This window comes from Rhipicephalus sanguineus, chromosome 9 (assembly GCF_013339695.2).
Source record: "Rhipicephalus sanguineus isolate Rsan-2018 chromosome 9, BIME_Rsan_1.4, whole genome shotgun sequence".
Lineage (NCBI taxonomy): Eukaryota > Metazoa > Arthropoda > Arachnida > Ixodida > Ixodidae > Rhipicephalus > Rhipicephalus sanguineus.
Genome location: NC_051184.2, coordinates 151,044,354 through 151,056,118, shown reverse-complemented (window position 1 = coordinate 151,056,118; position 11,765 = coordinate 151,044,354). Strand labels below are relative to the sequence as shown.

Genomic DNA, 11,765 nt, shown 5'->3' with positions numbered 1-11,765 from the left:
GTGTGTGGTGTGTGTGTGTGTGTGTGTGTGTGTGTGGTGTGTTGTGTGTGTGTGTGTGTGTGTGTGTGTGTGTGTGGGTGTGTGTGTGTGTGTGTTTTGGCTAACCCAGAGCTATGTATAGCTCCGGGTTAGCCATGTGGTACATCCTCCGCGGTACATCCGAAAAAAGTCCGAACCTCCGTGGATCTCAACGTACATGCAATGAATAACCGCCGGATGTCGTACGCAATTTGAGTGGGTATGTCCTTCATAGGATATCCTGGCTAAGATACCCAGGATCGAGATCGGATACCCTAGATCGAGAGGAATTTTTCTAAAAACTAGCCTATGAATCCCCTACAAATTAGCTAGTAAAACTAGCTAATTTTGTAGGGGATTCCAATTCTGTTTGTTCAGGATGTGACAAAACCAGTTCGAGGCCGCACAACGACGCTAGTACTGATGTTTTTTAGTGGATGCATTAGCAAAGGTCCAACTACACCACGTGGGCTGGTGTTTTTGCTGTGGGAAAGGAGTCATTTTTATCCACTTTCAACGGACGAATGCTAGACTTGACCGAGCGTACGTGTCAGCTGAGTTGATTCTTTTGTGTCACGATTACAGAGTCACACCTGTGCCGTTTAGTGACCATTGTATGGCTTCATTCTGCATTGGAAAACTAAAGATGAATAACCGACCCTTCTTTTGGGAACTATGGAAGTTTAATGTAAATTTACTGAAGCATGAAGTGTTTAATAACCTCTTTATTGAGTCTATAGAAGACGTAGCGACAAAAAGCTTGCAAAGTTGGGGACAGAGAGGGAACTATTTACGCCGACCATTACGATCAAAGCACTTGAAAGAGCCAGTATCTTGAGACACACTGAAAAAAATTACACCATCTCCCGCTAAAGGGGACCATGAGGCGATGCGAAGCCGGAGCACTTGCACGATCGCGTTCCGTTGGCGTTCGTTGGGCATGCTACCGACCTCGCGTCGTGGAACGCCAAGAGGGACGCTACGCGCGTCGTATCTTCCATCTAGCCTGGCCGTTAATTCTCACAGGGCGAGCGGGGAACGCGGTCGACAGGCGGGCGAGAGGGGGGCAGCGTAGGAGAGGAGAGAGAAGGGAAGGGGACGCGCATGCGCTCGAGCTCATCGCGGCGTTGCGCAGGAAAGAATTTTGGCATGTCTAGCCCGCGTTTCAGAGGAAGAGTGGAAAGGGGGAGGGGAGAGGGCTATGGGAGACGGGGAGGGGAAAAGGAAAGTGGAAAGAGGGAAAGTGGAGAGGAGGAAGGGAAAGTGGAGAGGGAAAGTGGTGAGGGGAAGGGGAGAGTGGAAGTGGACAGGAGGTGTGTGGAGAGGGTATGCGCATGCGCAGTAAGGGTTGTCCCGCCGCACACCACCACCACCGGATTGAGCTCGGCCTTAAGATACTTCGCATCTAAAAGAACAAGAGTCTCTTCCGCGAGACAACTTGCATCAGTTGGTAGCAGAGGAATGCGCGCACGCGGGCACCTTCGCAGAGGACATAAAGAGCATTAAACAAAGGCTTCAGTTAATTGATGATTAGAGCACGAGCTGTGCGCGGGCGAAATGCCAACAAAACGAGCTCTGGCAGCTGAAAAGAAATACGCTTAAAAATGAAATTAGGGAAATAGGATGCAAAGGTGCGTTTACACCAGAAAAAAGCAGTTACCGGAGTCTTTCACGAATATAAGAAACAATTACTTTCACGAAGTTATGTAGAGGCTGGCCGTTTTAAATCTGAGTTCATTTCACTGATGCCAAGACGGGAGGAGTAAACCAAGGGAATTTTAGAAATGCCCGTTACAGAAGAAGAAGTTTAATAAAAAAAGCGATTGATGGTTTAATTAATGGCAAGTCTCTGGGACGGATGGCTTAAGCGCTGCAGTGTGCAAAGAATTCAAGGGTGCTATTGCCCCTATTTTGACAAAGGTGTTTAATGAGGCTGTCGAAAATAAACGCCTAACGCCACCCTTCTTGTCAGTGCACACGGTTCTAATACCGAAAATTCGGCAGATACCGCGTACCGTGGGAATCGATGCTATGCGAAGCATGCGCGGGATGGTGACTGTGGCGTAATTTTTCATATTCGGCGAAACGTTACGGAATGACGCTAGAGAAATGTGGAAGTGGTACACACACACTCATATGCTGAAGATTCGCATATGTATTATATAACCAGTTGTTTACATTTGCTTAACGATGCCAACAGCAACATGGGTGTTACCAACACCAGATGCGGTAAGCTGATATGTGGTGCTTATATTCTTCAATACTGAATAGCGCGAATCCGAACGGCACAAAGAAGAAACACAAATGCACAGGACAGGTGTTACTCTAAACGAAGCTTCATTCAGGAAAGTTCCCCTGGATATGCACACAGCCGAGTGGCACGCGCATGCGCACTGCGCGTACGTTACAGTCACAGTTGCAGTTGTTACAGTTGCGTTACAGTTGTTATGCTTATACTTGTCCGTTATGACGGAGAACGCACGCACGTTTCATGAACCGGTGTGTATGTGTAGAAGGGGTTCTTGACAGTTCTTGAACAAGGTCATCATTACCATGATCAGTGAGCAGCAGCAGCTGGATCGTACTTGTTAATCGGATCCGTTCGCGATTGCGGCTGCGATGGATCTGAAGAGTAGTGAAGTGCGAGGTATAGCTGCAGCTGGTGGAAATTCTGGATCCCTCTTACGATGAAATGATCTATGACGCCTCCTATCCTGGACGTGGCAGCGAGGTCTATTGATGCCCTGTCCACATGCAAGCCGTCTTTCACGCAGTATAGAGACCAGGCGTTGCTGGGTCTTGATAAATCAATGTTGAAGTCACCGGTAATGATGAGAGGTCTGGCTCTCTCGGCAGATTTATTGCAGGAAGCATTGACCCCGGTTTTTTCGTAATCGACGTGATCTACATTGTGGACCACGTGAACGAGTGCATGGTAGTTGAGAGTCTTCCAGGGGTGTTCTGTCTTCAGCTTCGTCACTTTCCTTGCGTCCGCCGCGGTGGTGTAGCAGTTACGGTGCTCGGCTGCTGACCCAAAGGTCGCGGGTTCGATCCCGGCCGCGGCGGCCGCATTTCGATGGATGCAAAATGCTAGATGCCCGTGTACTGTGCGATCTCGGTGCACGTTAAAGAATACCAGATGGTAGAAATTCCGGTACCCTTCCATACGACTTCTCTCGTTATCATATCGTGGATTTGGGACATAAAACCCCAACAATTATTATTATTATCCATTTCCTTGCGTGTCAATGTGTGTGTTCGCGGTTGATGTGTTGGTTGAGACTTTGTATCACCTGTGGCACAGACCCGCATAACATGAGCTCTGGTATGCGAGTATGTGCCACACGTGACTGAGCGAAAGGGTTTCATGACGTACGCGACAGGTATTTTGCGTTATTCATGTCATGACCAGTGAATCTTGTTCGCCGTACAGTGATCCACTGCTAGGCCAATTTTGGTATATTACAAGCTATGGAGACGACCAGGAGAGCGCGCAGACGTAGGCGGCTAGATAGATAGATAAAAAAGCCCAAAGTGCCTGAGGTTCGCTAAGTAATGCTTCGCATTTAAAACAGAAGACTAAATTAAGTTACGAAGCGTTACTGTGTATAATACAATTAGCCTAACCAGCGTTGACTATAAGATATTAATGAAAATATTGGCCAAGAGTTTGCAGACAGTTATGAAAGAATTCGTTGGCCCACAACGAACTTGTGGGATAAAGGGAAAGAAAGTCATAGCTAGAATACACAAAGCACGGTCACTCCTTGAAGGTTGTGACACGATGCATCTCAGTGTTGCCATGCTGCGGATTGATCTAGTGCCGCACGACTTGCTTCTTTCAATACTTCGATATGTGAATGTTGGTGCTTTAATTTGCGATAGGGGGCGAATGGCTTACACAGGTTACACAACAAGACTGGTAATAAGTAAATCAGTGGGTCAATGCATACCTGTGCTTCGATCAGTCGGACAAGGGTGCCCACTATCGCCCCTACTTATTGCGATTTATATTGAGCGATTCTGTGTAACCATAATTAAGGACAGCGCAATACGCGGCTTTAATTTACATGAGGCCCAGGTCAGCCTTATTCTTTCCGCAGATGACGTGGCAGCTTTTTGAACCTGTTATGACAGTATAATTCATACAGCCAATGCCTTGAAGAGCTTTTGTCAAGTAAGCGGTAGTGCCGTAAACTGGGACAAATGTCTTGGTTTCTGGCGTGGAGAATGGGGAATGGGACGCCACGCCAAGATTTTTTTTATGAATATAAATTGCAAGAACACCAGCGAAGCATTTAGGAGTGCTGCTAGAGTACTACAGTGACAGTGAGCCATGTTGGAAAAAAATATGGCTGATCCCTCCGTCCCAGGAATCGATATAGCACGAAAGTGAAACGTGCCGTCACAGAAGTAGTTGATTGTTTATACTGCATTGGCATATGAGAGCTTGTACAATGCCTATTGTTGTTTAGTAGATATAGCACCGTTTCATCTGAACGCACCCACGTCGACGCCTAGTGGCACACCTCCGTACCGATGACTAACGCCCATGATCATGATTTAACCCTTGCGGTAGCTGAAGTTGTCAAGATATACCTGGACAAAGCACTCCTTCAAAGCGTCGAGAAACGCGAAGAGAAACTCGACGAGCGTCGTGGTCTTGCGACAGCCAGGCGAGCGTCGGAGATCTATTTTTCGATATGGATGGATGCTATGAGCGAGGCTTGAGCTAAAGCCGCTACCGCGCGGTGTGTTTTTGACGAACTTGATGATGATGATGATGATGGTAATTTCTATTTACGACCAACAGAGCTTATCCAAGCTTTGATAGCTCTACTGTTAAAACCTGGCGTCCCGCTTGTCGCCTGCCGTTGTCGTCAAGATTTCAGCGCTCTTTTCTTGAAGTTGAGAAACCGTACATGCTGCACGAAAATATGTGTGTTAAATGTAGCGGTTTTTGCGAGTCATGGGGTTTTGCTTTAACTGTGCTCGACAATACCATAAGGATTCTATGAACAAAAAAAACCTACCCCAGTTCTACCCAGTGTGAAATCTGCATGAAGAGTGGAGCTGCGGTTCGTCTGTCTTTTTCTAATTTTCTTTGATGTTTTGTGATTTTGTGTGGGTGTCTCGCGTTTATCCGTTTCAGTCTGCGACTACCGCTTGGTCCGCAACCTAGAGTCACTGTATATGGTACCTTTAGGTAGCAGAGTTGCGCATAGGTCCGGCTAGCAACCACAGCTATGCGGTGAAGTCGCACTCCGTTTCTGCAGGCAACATGCCTACATGCCTACCGTGTCGCCGATAAACATGTCTGGCATGTCGACGGCCGGCGATAAACATTGGGTGTCGATGACTAGTGTTAATCCAATTCGCTGCAGCGGCGGCGTCGAGAAATACAAAAATTGGCCCGAGCGTCAGCTTCTCCGCAATGCATGGTTGCTAGCGGCTCTGGAAGACAGATGCGCAACTCTGCTACCTAAAGGTAGCATATACAGTAACTCTACCGCAACCGGGGCTTTACCGCAACCTAGGGTGCCTTGATGCGCGTTTTGTTGCGCGTTTTGTCGGGGGGCGCACACATCGAGGCACACTACCGCAACCTAGAGTTACTGTATATGCTACCTTTAGGTAGCAGAGTTGCGCATAGGTCCGGCTAGCAACCACCGCTATGCGGTGAAGTCGCGCTCCGTTTGTACAGGCTACATGCCTACCGTGTCGCCGATTAATATTTCTGGTGTGGCGAAGACCGGCGATAAACATTGGCTGTCGAGGAATAGTGTTAATTCAGTTCGCGGCAGCGGCGACGTCGAGAAATACAAAAATTGGCCCGAGCATCAGCTTCTCCGCAATGCATGGTTGCTAGCGGCGTTTGGAAGACAGATGCGCAACTCTGCTACCTAAAGGTAGCATATACAGTGACTCTACCGCAACCGAGGCAGTTACGCCATCTGTGGGTGTATCTGGGAACCGAAGCGTGACAAGGGCGGACACTCATGCGTCGTCAGACTCAGCCCTAGAACATCTCCGCTGTTAAAACAGACGCGCCAGGCGCTGTGACACGACGCGTAGGTTGCGGCGCGTAAACAGGCAGGATGAGACGTTCTTACTTGCGTGATGAGCAGCCTCATAGCGTAGGAGACCGTGTAGGCGAGGAGGAAGACGCACAGCGCCTGACTTTTGACCAGCGCCGCCCAGACGTCGCTCAGCTGGACGGCGCGCAGGGCGACAGCGTTGCTGCACGCCAGGCAGGTGCCCACATCCGGTGCCACGGCAGCGCCCGGCGACGAGGCGGCTATGGCGTCGTCGCCACACCTGTGCAGCGTGAAGCGTAACGCGAATGAAAAACACCAAGAACGCCTCAGTTCCTTACGGAAGTTCAATGTAGGGAAAGCTCGCCTCACGAAGAAACTCGGGAACTTTGGCGGACGCCGAACACTTCTCGCCACACACTTTGTACCGTCACTCCACGTCGGCATCCGCACAACAGAGGAATAAATGCATCCTTCCTGCGTGATTCGCCGACTACGCAGCGCGCAGTTTCGCGTTCACGTTCCTACAGGGGCTGCATCATTTAACCTAGTCAGTGCAACGCAGTCATTGGGAACGCCTTGCCGCGTTCACTGCTCAAGCTACCAACTCCTCGCATTCCTCAAACTCTGTGTGGTAAATGAATGAGCACAGGTGTAGGTTACCGTATTACTGGCGAGCGCACACCTTGCGTTTCTCTCGTTGAACGACGACGCTTGGAATGAGCGCATATTGAGTAGCAGTGTTTATTATGTGATTGTTAATGCCATCTTTGCGCGGGATTCACCATATGTTGTACCCAGGTGTATGCTAACTACTTCAGCTACTAGAGAAGTTAAATCGTGATCACGGTCGTCATAATGGAGATTGCCAACAGGCGTCAACGTTGATGCATCTACGTCAAACGGTGCTATAGCAGCCAAACACAAATAGACGTTGCGCAAGCTCTTATATATCAATGCACAATAAAAAATTTACTTTTGTGAAGACGCGTTTCACTTTCGTGTTATACCGATTCCTTTGACGGAGGAATCAACCGTGCTTTTTTAACAAATACGTGATATCTGACTCACCCTACGAAGTAATGGAAAAAGCTGGAATACTAATCCTAGTAACCTCTTTCGCCAGAAAATGGTGTTTCAACTTTTTCATAATGAGCTTCGTGTTGATAGCACCAAGTACACCCAGAGAATAGACCCTGACGTCATAAACACCCCCAATTTCTTCAGGACAACCGGTTCAAAACGGACTGCTTTATATTTTCCTTTTTTCTACAGGCGATAAGGGAATAGAATGTACCACGGCGGCCGTGAATGTACTTATACAACTGCTTGTAATAATGAAAACTCCCTACCACTTCTTGAAAGCTACCTATGTGTTTCCCAAATATGAAATGTTTGTAGGGTACGATTCGCTTGCTTTGTGTAATGCCATTGATTACATCTTGTAACGATCTATTCATTCGTTACGAGTATATTCTAAGGAAACGTTTTTTCTTTCTTTTTCTTTTTGTTTACCATGGCACGTTCTTTGTAACTCCTGCATCAATGCTTCATTGTTTATACATGTTACGCCATACGTGTTTGTTAAATGATTGTACGCGCGACTGTGTTGTAAATACTCCAAATTCTTATTTGTGACATGTTTAACCAATTTACACTTGTGTGTATTCTTATACGTATGCTCTTCCTGCTAAAATCCCCGCCTGGATTGCCAGTATATCTGAAATAAATAAAATAAAAGTAACTGAAACATGATGTTCTACGTTCCAAGGCGAGCTAACTTCTCTATTAAAATGTGAATTCAACGAGTTGGTAAGCATTCATATTTACGCAAAGCGCGAACAGACAGAGGTGTTAGAAGAACAATGGATAAACACTTTTTTCGACAGAGCATTGACATTCTTCACCACGTTCTAAAATCCAGCTTATTGATTAAAGCGAGGGCTTTATTATTAAAGCGGAAATCAAAGTGCTTGACAGTGTATATGTCTCGAATCAAAACGCGTTCCTCCAGATGTCTCAGTGACGGATTAACGTTCCTTACCTGTTGTGGCCATCGCTGAGGAGGTGGCGTCGCAACGTGGGCGCAGCGCTGCTGCACGAGTCCGCGTCTTGCTCTCGCGTCGCGCAGGCCGCCGGGCTGCTCGCTTCTTCCCGAGGCATCGGGGGGCGCACAACGACGGCGTTACGCCGCCAGACTCGAGCTCCTACGTTCACGGGCCACCGGCCTCATATGGGGCCATAACAGCGCCCATTGAGCGCATCCCTGCGTGTATCGTGTTTTCGCAAGGATATTTTACTCGGTTGTTTATTCATGTTACCCCTAAAGGCCCGAACACACGTACGCGTTGCAGCGCGTCAACGCGTGACTTTTTGACGCGGCGTCGCGCCCTCTTCCTTTGGAGAGGGAGGGCGCGCAGCTTCGCGTAGCCGCGCGCCCTCTCTCCCCATAGGGAGAGGGCGCGATGCCGCGTCAAAAAGTCACGCGTTGACGCGCTGCAACGCGTACGTGTGTTCGGGCCTTAAAGGCCCCCACAGGGAGGGTACTGCATGGGGGAGGGTGCGATACAGTCATTAACAAACACGATAGATATTAAGGAGGACAACGCCAATATACAGCACAGCAAGAGAAAACGGCAATTCAAACATAAGGCCTAAAACGAAAACACCAACAAAAGAACCAACAAAATATTACTACAAATTTTGATCACAGTGAAGTAGATCCTCTAATTTTCATGTCCATTTCTGTTGCGTTGCCTGATGAATGAACGGTCGTTCGAGGAACGAATGAGTTGTAATAGGACGATGAATGGCACTTTACGTGTTTAGCTTTGAAATAATGATCACGCCATGAAAAAGATTACATGGGGTGACTCAAAGAAATCGTTGTGAAGCGATGTGTCTAGTGTCTATGGGAGCTGCAACGCATGGCGCTTCAGCCGGCATGTGAATGATGGGTAGTACACGGATTTGTCTAAACTTCGTTCTTTCGGCTCCGTTTGGCTCCGCGTCTCCTCATCCGCTTTGTCGCAAGACGGAGTTCAGCAAAAGTCATCAGTTCCACTTCACCACTTTAACCTTTTTAGGCTCACCAATTCAAATCTGGTCACGAAGTTCACAACAGTCTATTCTTTTATCCTAAACGAACGCCAAAACACAGCAATAAACAAAGCCACAAGTGCTTTCTAAGCCGGAAGTACGAAGATTAGGCAAATCCGTGTACTACTTATCATTCCCATGGGGGCCGGACGATAGCAGCGCCAGAGTTCCCTCTAAGTAATTGTAGGAAACTGTATGCACCAAGATGCATGGCTTCCTCGGCTCGCTCAAGCATGGAAATAAGCGCGACAGCATGTCCCCTTTTGCGATCGTATGCAGGAGCCCACAGAATTTGACCTCTCCGTGCTGCCCTGACTGGAGGAGAGACCCGTTTAACAGCGAGGCCGTTTAAGCTAGCCATAATTTCTGTGTGTGGCCTACCAGAAAACTAGCATTATCGTGAACGGGTATGTGCCACAGAATTTGGGCAGATCCTACTACTCACCGCTACGGCGTGGCCTGTAATAACCCTGAGAACGAGTACAGAGAGAGAGAGAGAAACAAACAGAGAGGCGGAAAGAAAGATATAGAGAAAGAAAAATTCTTTCCGAAAAAGATTCTTCACGAGGCGAGATTCAAACCCTCGTACCCTCAATCTGAAGGCAAGCGTCCTAATCACTTGATTATCCAGGCACGATAGCAGATCATGCGTAATATTCCTTGTATAGTATATATAGTGTAGCAAGGGCGTGGGAAAGGGAAGTGAGCCTAAGGAGGAGAGATGTGATGGTGAGGAAGAGGTTGAGGGGGGGGGGGGGGGAATCCCGCTACTCACCACTGGTTCACAAAGAGAGAGAAAGCTATAGAATGAAAGAGAGAGAGAGAGAAATAATGCGAATAAAGACATAAAAAGATAGAAAGACTTGGCACGACTAGTGCGAAGCTGCCGTACTAGAGAACGGAAAAGGCAACGGCGGTTGCGAGAAGAGCCCGAAGCGATGGAAGCCCTACGCCAACTACGTAGATCTACGAGAGGTGCAAACACTCGGTTCTGGAGTTTCGACATTCGTGTCGGGACTAACCTAGCTAAAGCCTAGCAGCAACCTAGAAGTGACCAGATTAGACTTCAAAATTGTCCACTTTTGCTGTTTCAAGGCTTGCGCGACCTAGTGCAAACTTCGCCAACTTTTCCCCCTCAAATAAGGTACACTTTCCATAAATTACACAGCGCATAATAGAACCTTATCCTTATCGCACTTGAACCTTGTACAGACTACCACGGCGACGAAATCTGCTCGGAGTGTCTCTATAGTTACTATCGCAATATACGATCAAGTAAAGATGCACCTCCCTTTGTCATCTTCTCAACCGCCAGGGCAATTTCCTCATTCGTCATTCACGCCGACCAAAGACTCCGTGGCAAACATTATATATAGCGCCATCGTGGTTTCCGGCACAGCCAGACAGGCACGGGTTACCCAACGATCCTCAACATCAGTTGCGCATGTTCGCACTGAAGTCCCACCGAATCACCTTCATACCTTCTTTCTGACATCATTCGTTTCACCATAAAACATGTTCAATCAGCGCTCCAGCAACGTCTCATGCAGCATACTCAGCACCTTCAGAATACTGCCCCGATTCTAAGCATCGCACGGCGTGTTTAACCACGACGATGGCTACAGCGCCACTTGCACACAAAACAAAGCCCAGCTCTCTTGCTCTTTCCTTTTTGACCCATTATGCTGTGCCGCAAAAATGGCGCCGACTCACCGTGTGCGGCCGAGTCTGAGCGACGCTGCTGGCGACGTCATGCACGGCGTCCGCTGAGCTTCCGGCTGAAGCAGTGGACCTCTCGCAACTGCGGCCGCAAAGTGGCAAAGCGTGCCGGTGACACACTCTTCATCCTTGTCGTCTTTGTAGACACAACAGGCAACGAAAAGCACTCTTTTCGCCACCATTGGAATATTCCACGAACTGCATGTAAAAAACTGATAATAATAATAACCTTACTAGATGTGTGGAACGTACTACTCTCGAAGTTTAGCACTGAGTAATCATGACGTGCGATCAGATCTATCCCTAGCCGGCGTGCTCTTTATATCTTTACTAGGGGTGTGCAAACAGCGAACAGCGATCTGGTGTGACGTCACTAAAGCTTTTGTTGCGCTTCCCATAGATCGACGTCAGTGTTGGGTGCGTTAGCGATCGGTCTCGATCACGCGAACGAGCATTTAGGCTTTAGCAGAGCATGACGTTGGGCGAGTTGGTGCATAGCTTAATAAAATATTTGTGACGCAACTGAGACAAGCAAAAAAAAAAACAAGAGAAGACAGAATAGGGCGCCAGACTTCCAACTCATTTTATTTTAATAAGAGCTGATAGTCTGGCGCCCTATCCTGTCTCCTCTTGTTTTCTTGCTTGTCTCAGTTGCGCTACAAATATTTATTGAGAATTTAGGCACTCTTTGGAAGCGAATTAAATATATATTACAAGGTTGCTGTGTTCGATCCTTCGTGTTGGGTGTCTCTGCATACAGAGGAAACCCACAACAGGCTTTTTATAGCCTCGAAATTTGATGGCAGCACCCCTTTAAGAACTGTGTAGTGGGTCGTACTCTCCAGTGCCTTCCAGTGGATCATTCTCTCCGGCTCCCGTCTGAACGAAGGAAGG

General features: G+C 47.9%; 1 protein-coding gene across 1 annotated transcript in view; it reads right to left on the bottom strand.

Moving 5' to 3' along the window:
• LOC119405918 (proton-coupled folate transporter-like) overlaps window positions 1-8,216 on the bottom strand; it is a 31,145-nt gene extending 22,929 nt beyond the window's left edge. The window contains exons 1-2 of the mRNA XM_037672744.2: window positions 8,098-8,216; window positions 6,132-6,336 (exon numbers count right to left, since the gene is read on the bottom strand). Coding sequence (XP_037528672.2) covers window positions 6,132-6,336; window positions 8,098-8,216 — 324 coding nt within the window. The remainder of the gene's footprint in view (window positions 1-6,131; window positions 6,337-8,097) is intronic.
• Window positions 8,217-11,765: the final 3,549 nt, after the last annotated feature.